The 14,800-nt window shown below is 53.0% G+C and overlaps 1 protein-coding gene across 4 annotated transcripts in view; it reads right to left on the reverse strand.

The window, feature by feature from the left end:
- The window catches only part of CSTF2 (cleavage stimulation factor subunit 2), a 101,416-nt gene that overhangs the window by 70,841 nt on the left and 15,775 nt on the right, over positions 1-14,800 (reverse strand). For all 4 annotated transcript variants that reach the window (XM_029607394.1, XM_029607392.1, XM_029607391.1 and 1 more), the window contains exons 2-3: positions 14,328-14,406; positions 13,855-14,024 (exon numbers count right to left, since the gene is read on the reverse strand). In XM_029607394.1, the coding sequence (XP_029463254.1) occupies positions 13,855-14,024; positions 14,328-14,406 (249 nt within the window). The remainder of the gene's footprint in view (positions 1-13,854; positions 14,025-14,327; positions 14,407-14,800) is intronic.

Consider the following 14,800-nt stretch of genomic DNA (forward strand, 5'->3'; position numbering starts at 1 on the left):
GGGTTGTTGTTACCAACAAAGAAAATATTTGCAATGGGGGGAGCAGCTTCAACAGGCACTAGTAAAGTCTCTATAAGATACTTTTTGAATTGATCCCTCAAGGAGATCAATCTTACTTGAGGAAAGTTTAAAATTCTTAAATTTAAGTATCTTTGGGTATTTTCCATATTTTCTATCTTTCGAGTCGTCATTAAATCAGATTTAACCAAATTTATCTGAGTTTCTTGAAGAACAGAAATTTTTTTATCCATTTCTTTTATTTTAACTTCATGCTGAATTACATATGGTTCTATCTTTTTAATAGCTTCTTGGTTGTTTACTAATGCCTGTGTTAACGTTGCAATTGATTTTTCCAAAGTTATTAAAGCGCTCCAAACCGTTTCCAATGTTATCTCTCCAGGTTTAATCAGTTTTTGAACGGGGATTGTGCCTACCTTATCCCCTCGGCAAACTTCTGAAACCCGAAGGGTTTCGCTTGTCGAGTCCTCTTCCTCCATTAGATCTTTTCGGGCAGCAGGCAGTCCCAAGTCGACAATCGACTCCATTTTAGCCCCTCGATCTTGACGGCTCCTTACCACCATGCTGCTGCTGTCCGTCAATGCACACGCAGCCGCCATTCCTCTCTCCTCCTCTGTGGCTGGCTCACTCTCTGCTCCCCGCTGAGGGTTAACCCAACCCGAATCGGGATTGTGGCTGTGGGCTGGGCGAAGAGGCTTCTCGGGCGCTCCGGGGCTCAGAGATGTTTGTAAGTCCTGAGGTGAGTCAGCGCGTCCCTCGCCCATCACCTCCGCGGACCTCTCTCCCGGAGTCGAAACAATATTCGGAGTGAAGAAGCTCGGTATTTTAGACTGAGAGGGGGTCATTACCTCAGGCACAGAGGTTTCCTGACGTATTCGCCCCTTTCTTTTAGTATGGGGCATAGTAAACGCTGTAAAGTTTCTGTTTGTACGGAGCTCACTTCACTGCGACCTCTCCCTAAGACGCCATCTTGGATCTCCCGATCAAGGTCCATTCCGATGGGGATAGGCTTGTTCCCTCGCTCAGATGGTCATCTTGTAGCCACCACTGTAGCTGGTTCTGAACCTTCACTGGTAGCAGGAGGGGGGCGGAATAGTTTTGAGACATCGGGTTCCACCGTGACAGTAGGGAATGTTTTAGGGGCCGCATGTGGGCCCTTGCCCACGGGATGACTTCTATGGTTGATGCCATGAGTCCGAGGACTTGGAGATAGTCCCATGCCGTGGGAAGGGTGGAGTTCAACAATGCTCGTAGTTGATCCATCAATCTCCTTCTCCTTGTAGAGGTGTCAAACTGGACTCCCGGATGCTCTGGGGATTGGGAGGGCTGCAGGTGGCTCTTGGGTGTGTTGACTCAATCGAGGCTCTGCAGTAGTTCCTTGACTCTGGTGGCTGCTTGATGGCTTTCCTCTGGCGATTTCGCTCTGATCAGCCAATCGTCCAGGTATGGGTGCACGAGGATTCCTTCTTTCCTCAGTGTCGCCGCTACTACTACCATGATCTTGGTGAACGTTCGGGGAGCCGTAGCTAGCCCAAACAGTAGGGCCTGGAAATGGTAGTCATGGCCCAATATTGCAAAGCGTAGGAAACACTGATGGATGCTATGGATCGGTATGTGGAGATAGGCTTCTGACAGATCCAGGGAGGTCAGGAATTCTCCCAGTTGTACCACCTTTATGAGCGGGGTACCTTCAGGTAACGATTGACGGTCTTGAGGTCCAGTATGGGCCGGAATGTTCCCTCTTTCTTGGGCACGATGAAGTAGATGAAATAGTGCCCAGAATTTTGTTGGTGCGTGGGCATTGGTGTTATTGCCTTTAGGGTGAGGAGTTTTGATAGTGTGGTTTCCACTGCCTTCCTCTTGGAGGGGTCGTGGCACGGAGAAATCACAAACTTGTCCGGGGGGATGCTGTGGAAGTTCAGGTAGTATCCCTCTCGGATGGATAGGACCCAATTGTCCGACGTTATTTCGACCCATCTTTGGTAGAATAGGGCGAGTCTGCCCCCTATTATCTCTTCCTGTAGATGGGTCTGCTGATTTTCATTGCGTGTTGCGGCTGGGGCCTGGTCCCGAGCCGGCTCCTCTTTTGTTGTGTCTGTTCCGAAAGGACTGTCCCCTGCCGGCGGGGCGAGGGGCTTGGTAAGTGGTTTTGTATGGTCTAAAACGCTGGGATCCTCTGCCCTTGGGTGCCCGGGGAGAGAGGGATGTTGGTTCCTCTTGTTTCTGTCCTCCGGTAGACGGGGTACTGGGGACTCGCCTCATTTGTCGGCTAATTTGTCCAGTTCGCTTCTGAACAGGAGTGTTCCTCTAAAGGGCATTCTTGTGAGCTTCGTCTTAGAGGTCGCGTCGGCTGACCAGCTTCGAAGCCAGAGCTGTCTTCTGGCTGCCACTATGGACAAGAGGCTCCTGGCTGAGGTGCGTACCAGGTCTGAGGTCGCATCCATGAGGAATGATATTGCCGGGTCTAATGCCTCGATTGGCGTAGTTGCGTCCCTGGCCATAGCCAGACAGGTGCGTGATACCACGGCGCAGCAGGCAGCGATCTATAAGGTCATAGCTGATACATCGTAAGACTGCTTGAGGATGGATTCCTGCTGTCCTGTCATTGGCATCCTTGAGTGAAGCTCCTCCCTTGACTGCTTTGTGGTGGCGCAGACCAGGGCATTGACCTTGGGAAACCTCAGGAGTTCCTTCGTTGCGGGGTCCAAGAGGTAGAGCACTTCTAGGGCTCGCCCTCCCTTAAAGGTGGCCTCTGGGGCATCCCATTCCAGGTCGATCAGTTGTTGTATGGTCTGTAGTGTAGGAAAATGGCGTGAGGTCTGGTGGAGCCCGGCCAGGAAGGGGCTTGCCTTGGACTCTGCCATGTTGCATGTGTCCGGGATGGCCAATGCCTTCAGATTCGTGGCTACAAGATCTGATAATTCGTCTTTTAGAAAGAAGTGCATCATGGTTCGATACGGTTCCGTTCCTGGAGGGATTTCCCCCTCTTCCAGGGGTTCTGATTCCTCCTCAGAGTCATCTGTGTCCCCTAAAGGGAGGCATTTGTCCAGGGGTGGCTCATCTGGTGGAGGCCGGGAGGGGCCTGGGAGGTTCTGGGCCACTGGTGGGGGTTGTGGCTGTGCCGCTGGTGGCCCTGTCTGTGCGTGGATGTAGGATTGCAGCTCAGCGAAGAATCCCGCCCAGGAGAAGTTGCCTGAGACCGCATTGGGACCAATGGCGCTCCACGAGGGCCCCCACTGTGGAGGGGCCGAGTCACGAATAGAGAGGTCCGGGGTAGTCTTGCTGGTGGATCCGGAGTCCTCTACAGGCTGCGAGGGACCCTGTCTCAGCTCCCCCCGAGCTTCTTCGCATAGCAGGCACAGGGCCAGGGTCACCTCAGACTACGCCGCTCTCAGGTGGCATGCTGGACAGAGGGCTTGACTTTTAGCTGGCTTGGATGGTGGTGCCATGATTTGCGCGTGTATCCTGTACAGGTGCGCGTGCCGGGAGGCCTGGTTATGCGCTCCGGGTGTGCCTACGTTGTGCACGTAGGAGCAGGGGATGCGCGCGTGGCTGTACGCACGGGCCTAGTTGTGAGCTCGGCACCTTGAGCGTGCTGCTGTGTGCCCGGCCCCGTTGTGCACACCGCTGTGCGCACGGCCCAGATGCACGCCCCACTATGTGCACAAGTACTTTGAGCGCCCAGCTGGCTCGGTTGTGTGGACGATGCGGCGACCAAGGGGGGGAAGGCGCTGGCGACCACGCGGTAAGATGATGGCCCCCTCGGGGGGGGGGGGGGGTCTCCATGTGGGAGGACCCTCTTGCCAGATCGGGGTCTAGCCCGGACGGGGCTGCTCAACCCAAATGTACAGACACTGGAGGGACGATTTGTGTGGCTGTCCGAGCCTTGGAGACCGGAGACTTAGAGAAAGTTTTCTACCTTACCTTGTCTCGGCGCTTCCCGGTCCTCTGCCGGGCAGTCTCCAGCTGCAGGGAGAGAGGGAATTACCTTCACCGCCACGCTCGGTTGTGCTCCCATTGCCTCTCAGCCACTCCCTTTTCAGGGGGCTAAGTCCAAGCTGGGTCGGCTACCGGACAGAGGCTGCCTCCCAGCCGCTCCCTTTCCCGGGGGCTAAGTCAACGTCAGGACCGAGGCTTACTTCTGAAGAATCTTGGAAATCACCTCAGGAAATCTCAACTGGGGGAGGGACCCTTAGGTATCACCGCAGGAGAGCGGGGCTCGTTTTGGAGGTAAGTTTTTCTTTGTTTCTTCTTTAAATTTGGAGTTTGGTTTTCTAACGCTGTGCAAGCATGTGTGAAGTCCCGAATTGCTATGGAGACGGAAAAAACTGAAGAAAAGAGCTTCGTGCATGGGTATATGTAGTGTTGACGTCAGATTGAAATCTGACTCCATCTCCAACTGCTATCTGGAGCACACTATACCCATTGGTCCTGAGTCCATCTGCTACACGCTAGGAAATGTAAAATTACACTGATCAGACTTATAAAAACTATTCAAGGTTGCTGCTGAATTGCTAGAATGAATGCTAGAAGTTAAAAGGTATGTCAAAGTTCAGCCTTAAATTTTGTTCCTGCCTTCTGTGCTCAATTTATAGGAATCCTAGTCCCACTAACATATATGAGATAAAATTATACTACCACCCTATTAAGAGGATGTTGTGTTAATGTCGCCCAAATAAGAAAATGGTATGCAAACAAACTAGCTCACTGGTGTGTAAACGGGAGGTGGTAATTATTTAATCTATTGTGTTAACATTGCTCTCTGAGATCTGAATTGCCTTGCTGGTAATCTTGTAGTCTCTGGAATATTCTTTATCTAAATAAAGATCTTTCTGTAAGTTACCGGTATTAAGTGTGGGGGAAAGAGCAAAATAATTGTACAAGATCCTACCAGCAATGCTAGAATTCCATGGATTCTGACACCTTTTCACTGGAGGAGAGATAATTTTTCATTGCAGGAGTCGCTAATTAAAAAAAACCCAAAAGGACCAGGATCACACTCAACTGAGGGAGGGAATGCTAGATTTTCACCTCAGTAGCACCCCAAGCAGTTTTCACTACTTTTCCAATCTTCAGTTGCAGCACAGGAGGCATTCGTGGACCACGGTGGTGGCGCTGGGATCACAGGAGGGAGTGACTATGGCCGTAGAAGCGGAGCCAGATAGGGGGCTTCTCCCCGGGTCCGGGGGGTCCCCGCCGCTCCTGTCTCCCATGGTTCGACCTAGGGAAAAAGGTCCGGATGTTTCGGGCCCCAACAGCCCCAAGTGCCCTTTGGGAGCCCCGGGGTTTTTTTCGCCCGAATTTGTTCTTTTACTGCACGAGGCCTTCTTGGCTAGGCAGACAGGTAAGTGCGGTGTCACAGAAGGCCCAACGGGTTCGGCAAAGCGGGGGAATGTCCCCCCTAAAGGTTCCATGGTCCTGCACAGCCTGCTACCTGCTCCTTTGGCGCCGGCGCGCGCCTCTCCTCATTATTTAAAGGGCCAGGCACAGGAAGTGTGCTGGCCCCACCTAGGGAGTGGACTTCCTGCTTGAGCCCTATAAAAGGGCTGTCTTCTCAGCCTGTCGTGGCCTTGCATCTGAGTGACATCCCCTCTGGAGGCTCCTGCCTGCCAGAGCCTTGTAAGGTCTTCTGTTCTTCGTGGAGCTCCTCGTCTTGTCTGCCTTCTACCACGTCTTGGTGTCTTGCCTGAGGTCCCGGTCCATGTTCTGATGTCTCGTCATGATCTTCCACATCCTGATGTGCCTGCCTTTCTGGATGTTCTTCCCTGCGTCTTCATCTGGTGCTCCTGAGCCTTCTGTTCCTGTAGAGCTGTGGTTCTCGGATGGTGTGTGCCCGAGAATAGAGCGGTCTGCAGGTGGGATTGGTCCCTGTGCTCTGGAGCCTCTGTTCCCGCCAGCCATGGATGGAGCTTCGGGTGACATCGATTCCGTCATTGGGGTTCCTCCGTGCCTGGGTCTTCCGTGCGCTTGTCCCGCTCTCCTTGTGGTCCGTGACCAGCCTCCAAGGGTTGTGTAGGGCGCGCAGTGGGACAGGGTGGTCCGCGACTCAGTCCCGCGGGTGGCCTGAGTAGGGCGCCCTGAGAGACAGTGCAAATGTCCTTCCTCCCAGCTGTTGTCATGTTCCAAGTGTCTTCGTCTGCGATGCCGTCGCATCAACCCAAGTGTCTTCGTCTGCAATGCCGTCGCATCGACCATAGTCCTGTCTACGTGTCAATGCCCGTCTGCCCTCAACCTCAGGCCAGGCCTGCTGCTCCATGCCGTCCCTCGCAGCAGGTCCGAAAGGGCTCGGAATGGTCGGAGGACCATTCAACTTCCAACATCCTTGGATGTTGGACTTGAGAGCTTGCAGGCCTGGCAGAGGGTCAGACAGTCAGCCACGCTGGGACACGCCGTCAACCCTCGGCCCCGCCCAGAAGGTCTGGGCTCGGTTCGAGGCCCAAGGGCACAAGAAAACACCAGAGTGTAACACAAAGGGTACAAATGGAAGAAGTAAAAAATAGCGAATAAAGTAAGAGAGGACAGAAATACCTTTTCTTTAGATATTAGCGACACAAAGTTGTGCAAAAATATGAACTTAAGACTCAAAAGGTGACAAGCAGAAAGCAGAACTACTTAACATATTTCTGTTCAGTGTTCACTGTAGGGGGGCTTGGAGTTGGACCATAGAAAACTGCTGCAAACAGGAATTAAGGTAGACCTCAATCAATTTTCAGAAGACTGTGTTCATGAGGAGATAACAAAAACTAAGAGAGGATAAAGCAATGACACTGGATAGGATGCATCCGAGAACTTTAAGGGAACTTCTGGCAGTTCTGCTGTCTGACTTTTCAACACTTCTTTAGAGTCAAGAATGGTTCCATAGGATTGGAGATAGGCAGAGGTGGTTCCTCTTCACAAATAAGGAGGCATCTGAGAATTAAAGGTTAGTTAACCTGACCTCAATGCTGAGTAAATTAATGGAATCGCTGCTAAAACAGAGGGTAGTGCAGTTTCTGGAATTCGATGAATTACATGATCCGAGGCAGTATGGTTTACCAGAGATATGTTGTCAGATGAATCTAATCAATTTCTTTGACAGGGGGACTAGAGTTAGATCAGCAGAGAGCACCAGATGAAGTGTCATTGGATTTCAGCAAGGCCTCTGACACAGTTCCACACAGGCAACTTATAAACAAACTAAGTGCCCTAGGTATGACCCATAAATGACTGACTGGGTTAGAAACCGATTGAGTGGGAAGCAACAAATGATAGTAGTAAAACGCAGTTCACTTTGAGGAAATGTGACACAGGAAAGGAAAATTAGTTTCTTACCTGATAATTTTCGTTCCTGTAGTACCAAGGATCAGTCCAGGACACCTGGGTTGTGACTCCGCACCAGTAGATGGAGACAGACTAAAACTTGTGGGCGGAGCCATATATGCCCCTGTGCCAGTCACAGCCCCTCAGTCATACGTAATGTCAAAGTAGCAATGCAACCAAGCAACAAAACTGGCTAGAAAATACACTTCTAGCCCAAACTGAGCAGCAAACTCCTAACCGGACTCCCCAACCGGGAGAGCTAAACAAGCGATCAGCAGGACTAAGAACAATTATGAGCGGACTCTCCGTTACTGTAGCAAAGCCCTGCGGGCGGGATCCTGGACTGATCCTTGGTACTACAGGAACGAAAATTATCAGGTAAGAAACTAATTTTCCTTTCCCTGTACGTACCAGGATCAGTCCAGGACACCTGGGATGTACCAGAGCAAAACTTACCTAGGGTGGGAAGCAGAGAGTCCCGCTCGGAGTACCCTCTCTCCCAATCCCCCGGAATCGGGAGCCCGGACATCCAACCGGTAGTGCCCGATAAGGGTATGCATCGGGAGCCCGGACATCCAACCGGTAGCGCCCGATAAGGGTATGCATCGACTTCCAGGGAGCCGCCCTGCCAATCTCTTGAGGCGATACCTGAGAAGCTTTCGCCCAGGATGCGGCCTGGGAATGAGTCGAAGGAGCCCGCAGACCCACCGGAAGCGGCTTACCCTGTACCAAGTACGCGGAGCCAATGGCGTCCTGAAGCCAACGCACGATCGTCGGGCGGGACGCAGCAGCCCCATTCTTTGGCCCCGAGAACAAAACGAACAGATGGTCGGCTACCCGGAACGGATTAGCAACCTCCAAGTAATGACAAGACCTCTGCACATCTAGCTTCCGCAGTTTCCTGAACTGGGGGATCAGCGGACTCCCCGACCCGAAAACGCCGGGACTCCATTGACTGATGCACGAGAAAAGATGACACCACCTCAGGAAGGAAGGAAGGGATCGTCCAAAAGGAGACTCCGGAATCGGACCTCCGCAAGAACGGTTCCCTACAGGACAGCGCCCGCAACTCCGAGACACGCCGAGCCGAGACAATCGCCACCAAAAACACCGTCTTCAAATGAAGGACCTTATAAGTTGCACGCTGCCAAGGCTCAAAGAGCCGAGCCTAGGGAGGAAGAACCCAGTAGAGGTTCCAAGAAGGCCAAGGGGAACGCAATGGAGGACGGAGACGTTTGGCCCCCCGAAGAAAACGGGAGATATCCGGAAGAAGAGCCAGGGAGGTTCCCCGGACCTTACCCCGCAACATCCAAGCGCCGCCACCTGGACCCGTAGCGAACCGCACGCCAAGCCGGTGGCCAGAACGGCTTGAAGAAACGGTAGAATATCTGCAACCGAAGCGGAAAGGAATCCACCCCTCGCTGCACGCACCAATCCTCAGAACCGCCCCGACCCGGACATAAGCCAGAGAAGTAGACCGCTTCCTGTACCTCAGCAACAAGGCTATCACTGCATCTGAGTAACCTCTTCCCCGCAAGCGATCCCTCTCAAAAGCCATGCCGCGAGACAGAAGTGATCCGCATCTTCCAGACAGACGGGGTCCTGATGTAGGAGCCCCGCGAACTCCTGGAGACGAATGGGAGACGTCACCAACAACCGGCTGAAAACAGCGAACCACGGACGACGTGGCCACTCCTGTGCCCCCATGATCACAAGGAACAGGTGCAATATATGCGCCGCAGAATCTCGCCGACCACACGGGGAAAACACGTAGGGGAGCACATCCGTTAGCCAAGGAAGGACCAGCGCATCGACGCCTAATGCTCCCCGTTCATGACGCCGACTGTAGAAACGCGGAGCCTTCGCGTTGTGCCAAGTGGCCATCCGATCCATGTGGGGCAGCCCCCCACCTTTCGGAAACGAGGCGGAAAAGCATCGTCCGCCAACTCCCATGTCCCCGGGGTCTAGATGGTGTCGGCTGAGGAAGTCCGGTTGAACATTGTCGACCCCGGCAATGTAGGACGCGGTGATGGAGCCTCGATGGCGCTCTGCCCAGCTCATCAGCAGCTGCGCCTCCTCCGCCACTAGTGGACTCCTTGTCCCCCCTTGGCGATTGATGTACGATACCGCTGTTGCACTGACCGACAACACGCGGACCACCTTCCCCCGGGCCACAGGAAGGGAGGCCTGCAGAGCCAGGTGTACCACTCAGGTTTCTGGACGGTTAATGGACCACTGCGACTGGCCGAAGGAACACCGGCCCTGCACTGACTTGCTTAGGCAGACCGCTGCCCAACCGGAGAGGCTGGTATCCGTCGTCACCACTGTCCAGTGGGGAACCAGCAGGGATATACCGCAAGTGAGATGGTCCAAATCGAGCCACCCGTGAAGACTGGCCCTCGCCTGGGCAGTGAGCGGACGCGGTAGGTGAAACCTTCTGGGCGTAGATGAGCAAAGCCCAAGGAACCAACGCCAGGGTGGACACCATCGACCCCCGAACTGTCAGATAATCGCAACCAGCGGCAGCTGAGGACTCAATAATCGACGCACTTTAGACTGAAGCTTGCGTGCGTGATGCCTGCGCGTTACAGCCTTCAAGATGGAAGGAATCGGTCAGTGAGTGCCTCGGTGCGGCCAGGCGAAATCCTGGCCTCCTGGGGGCTCACAGAGGCGTTCCTTCATGTCGGCATCCCACCGTTCTTCCAGCTGCTCCTCAGATTGTGCATCTTAGGCAGGCACTACCAATGCAGAGTGCTCCCCTTCGGACTTGCCAGGGCTCCTTGCACGTTTACGAAGGTAATGGTAGTCGTGGTGGCACAACCGCGACTGGAGGGGTTCCTGGTACACCCCTACTTGGACGATCGGCTGATTCGGGCCAAGTCTGAGGGTCGGTGCCATTTGTTTACCCCTGTGAGAACCAAAATAGGCCGGGACGTGCCGTCCTTCTTCGGGGCGATGAAGTAAATGGAATAACGGCCTGTGCCCCGCTGGAGGGTGCGGTGCACCGCCCCCGTGTTCCGTGGACCTTTGCAGGGTGCCACCAGGAATTTGTCTGGCGGAGGTCGTGCAAAACCGAACTCGTAACTGTTCTCTAAGACGTTGAGGACCCACAGGTCGGACGTTATGTTGGCCCATTCCTCGAAAATCAACCTCGCCCCGACGATTGGAACGAAGGGTGGTGGCTGCCTTAAGGAATGGCCCAGCAGTATCTCAGTGCGAGGCCTTGGGCCCCGTGCCGGACGGGGTTCTTCCCTGTCTGCCGTGACGCTTCCCCCCGGAAGGACTGTGGCCACGAGGAGGCCAGTGAAGACGTCGAGCGATCTGGAGGCCCAGAGGACCACTGGGGACGAGATCTCTTTCAACCGTGGAAGCGGGACCTAGCAGAATAGGAGGACTGAGTTAAGGACCTGTCTTCTGGGAGCTTGAAAAACCAGTTCTCACCCAGGGAAACCTCAATCATCCAACTCTTAACCGAATAACAGCTTTCCCCTGAAGGGCCGTGCCCCGAGGAGAGCCTTGGAGGATTCATCCGCTGCCCCGTTGCGAAGCCAAAGCAACTCGATGATCCGAAACAGCAGCGACCATGGAACTAGCCGAAGTACGCAGTAGATCATAGAGGGCATCCGTACTATAAGCGATGGCAGCCTCCGGACGATCCGCCTGCGTGGCGTCTTGAGCCGAAAAACCTGCAGTCGCCTGTAGAACTTGGGCCCAGCGCAACTAGCCCGCATGGCGTAGTTACTACAGATGGCAGCTCGGACCCCTCCACGCTGAAACTTCGAAGATTGAACTCTTTGTTACTGCCGACACCGCCGAATCTAGCTTCGGAAGCCATAGAAACTCCAATGCGTCCTCTGGCAGCGGATAAAGCTTGTCCCTTGCCTTGGTCCCCGTTAGACCCAGCTCTGGAGTATCCCATTCCTTCTGACGCCGAGAACGGAATGTGAAGCCACCGCTGGACCAGTGAGCCCCAGCAGGACTGGGTCCAAGTTCGCTCCAGGGCGCGAAACTGTCGGTGGGGGATCCACCCCATGGTCGTTGAGGATAGCCGGGATAAGCGGGGACAGTTCATCTCTGCGTAACCCCGAACCAGCTTAGGGCCATCCACATAACTGGTTTGATGGTTTGCCCGGACCACTCAGGGCAGAACTGTCCCCGGACGCTCCATCGGCCCCCCCCAGGGGCTCCCCGGGCGTATCCACCGCATCCTGTGTGGTGGACGCAGAGTCCGTATCCTGCGGGACCCTTCTCGGTGGTCGCATTCCCTTTGCTGGAGCCGGGGAGAGACCTGGGCCCTCCCGGGATTTCTTCTTCTGTGGGCCATCCCCCTTAGGGAGGCCATGCTTCTCCTTGCGCCTGCGGTCCTTGTACTTGAGTAACGTGCGCAGCAGGAGCGCGAAAACGGCCGAAAACGAGGACCCGGATTTCTTCTGCCGTGGGCCATCCCCCTTAGGGTGGCCATGCTGTTCCTGGTGCCTGCGGGCCCTGCCCTTGAGTACCTTGCGCAGTGGGAGCGCGAAAACGGCCAAAACCGAGAACCCTGAAAACGAGGAGGTCCCCTCCGCGCCAGCCTCACCCGGGGAGACAGCCCCCCCCGGAGGACCCCCCCTTCGAAGGCCTGTGCCGAGGCGGCAACGCGGGAGGCATGCTGGGATTCCCTGCCGATTCGCGCCCAATTTCGCGGGCTGACCCCAAGATGGCCGCCGCTCCCGCGCTGAGCGGGAAGGGGTCAGCCGGTATGACAGAAACTGCCAAATCGCGTGAGGGCGACCGTGCCGACCGGAATCGACCCCCCCCCTGTCTGTCCCGGACGTTCCCTCCCGCCCGGAACACAGGCGGGGCAAATCCCCTCTCGTGAGAGCCACGCGCCGAGCCGCAAGCGCGGCAACCGAACCCCTCGGCATCCACGCGGTCGCGGCGGGACGGGCGGCGAACTAACAAATCAGAAATTCCAAAAACAAAATCCTACCGCCAAAAACACTCCCAGTCCCTCGCCGAGCCGAGAAAACACCCCCACCGGCGAAGAAAACAGAGAGCTGCACAAGAAAAATAAAAGTACAATTTTTTTTTTTTTTTGTACGCAAACCTGCCGCTGTCCAGGGTCCTGGGTCTTCTGCTTCTGTTGGGGGTGAGTGAACCGGGCTCCCCGGTGTCACCCCCTACGCTGCTGCCTGTGGTAGGCCAGGTCCTCGACCCTCAGCAGCGGCCTCAACCAGGGGGGGATGGTCCCCTCAGAACCTTCCCACCCCCCTGGGAGGCAGGACGGACAGCTTCCTCTTGACTCTTCTCACTTGTAAATTTGCTTTTTTTTTTTTTTTTTAAATAACCAAAGCCAAAAGACCGAAACCAATAAAACCAGAATGACCCTGACTAAACTACCTATCAGTCCTCAGGCTGTGACTAGACCTGCACCACCTACTGGAGACAGAGTAAGACTGAGGGGCTGTGACTGGCACAGGGGCATATATGGCTCTGCCCACAAGTTTTAGTCTGTCTCCATCTACTGGTGCGGAGTCACAACCCAGGTGTCCTGGACTGATCCTGGTACGTACAGGGAACTGGTCCTTGGTCTGTTTCTTTTCAACATTTTTGTAAACAATAATGTGGAAGGACTACCAGGAAATGCTTGCTTTTGGTGGATGATACGAAATCTGCAAGAGGGTAGGTATCTTGGAGGATGTGGAACACTTGAAGAAGGATCTAATGAATCTTGAAAAATGGTCTAGAGCTTAGCAGCTAAGATTTACTGCAAAATCCCAAGGAAGCAGTACAGTATAGGAGGTGAAATTCTGTGCACAAAACAAGAGTGGGATCTGGGGGTGATTATATCTGATTATCTTATGGTGGCCAAATGGGTAGATAAGGTGATGGCAAAAGCCTGAAGGATGCTTGGGTACACAGGGAGAGGAAAGCAAGCAGGAAAAAGGAAATTATATTGTCTCTGTCTCCTGGTGAGACCTCAAGTGGAGTACTGAATACAATTTTGAAGAATGCTTCTTAAAAAGGATATGGACCAAACAGAGTCTGTCCCCAATGAGCACATGGAATACACAAAGATCTAAACATGCATATTCTGGGGGAAAGGGACATTTAAATACCTCCAAGGAATAAATGCACAAGAGATATGCCTCTTTCAGTGGAAAAGAAGCTCTGCAATAAGTGGTCATGGGATGAGGGTCAAAGCTGGGGACAGACTCAAGAGTAATTCTAAGGAAATATTTCTTTACAAAAAGGGTGGAGGATGCATGGAACAGCCTCCCTGTGAAGATGGTGGAGACAAGGACCGTAACAGAATTCAATAAAACATGGAGCAAGCAAAGAGAATCTCTGAAAGAGAGGAAGGGATTATAAAGTTGGGTAGTAGATGTGTGTTGGGTAGACTGGATGGGCCATATGATCTTTATCCGCCATCATGGTCTATATAGTTTCTAGGTTTCACTCATCTGCTGCAGAGGAATGGGACATGCCACATCACTGCACATCATTTTCTCACCTGAAGCAGGGAGGAATAATAGGGCAATCTTCTCTCATACTCACTCTTCAGTTCCTCTTTGTTCTTCTCACTGGCTGCGTTGTCCACCCGTAGAGCTCTCCCACTGAATTCACGCCCATTCAGGTTCCGCATGGCACTAAGAGCTGTCTCCTGGTCTTGGTATTCACAGAATCCATAACCTTTGGGTTTCCCAGTCTCCCTGTCATATACTAACCTTTAAGATACAGAAGAAAGGTCTACATTACCATACTGTAGGTATCCTGCATCTTTATGCTCTTTTGATATCCACTAATATACATAATTAGATTTTCCACTGCAATCTACAACTCCAAAATTCCCCATGTATAAAACAGCAGGTCAAGTATGGAAAATATACTGTATTCTATACACCAAAGCCTATCCCTGTAAAAACAAAACTCTAGAGTTACTATGCACTGGAGCATACTAAAAAATAAATATATGTATGTGCCAATATACAGATATGTCCTTCACTTAGTGTAGATAATGAAATTCTCACCGGAAACTGACAACAGGACCAACTTCAGAGAAAATGTCCTTCAGTTGCTCTTCTGTGGCTTCGTATGGAATGTTTCCAACTGTAGATTAACAAAACAAAACAAAAAAAGGATGAATTTAGGGGTCAAATTTAGTGACGGTCTGAGGCCAACATTTTTCTGACTGGATCATCACATTCACCACCAATTTTTCAGACTGGATCACTTCATGGCCCAGCTGGCTCACAATACTTTTCATTTTGATTTGAACTAGCTTTGCACATCAAGCTAAGAATGATTGCAATTAACTGTCTGTCCAAGTACATCTCTTTGTCCCAAATAAGATGAAGCGAGCAGGGCGGTTCACGGTACAGAAAGGTCACAGCAAACTGCTGCTGTCCCAAGAGATCCCCCCCATCACCATCACTGCTGTTTATGCTTGGAGTGCTGGCTCATACTCTAGACCCATCAGAAAATCTGCCACTGATGTCCCCAG

This window comes from Rhinatrema bivittatum, chromosome 6 (genome assembly GCF_901001135.1).
Source record: "Rhinatrema bivittatum chromosome 6, aRhiBiv1.1, whole genome shotgun sequence".
NCBI classification, from domain to species: Eukaryota; Metazoa; Chordata; class Amphibia; order Gymnophiona; family Rhinatrematidae; genus Rhinatrema; species Rhinatrema bivittatum.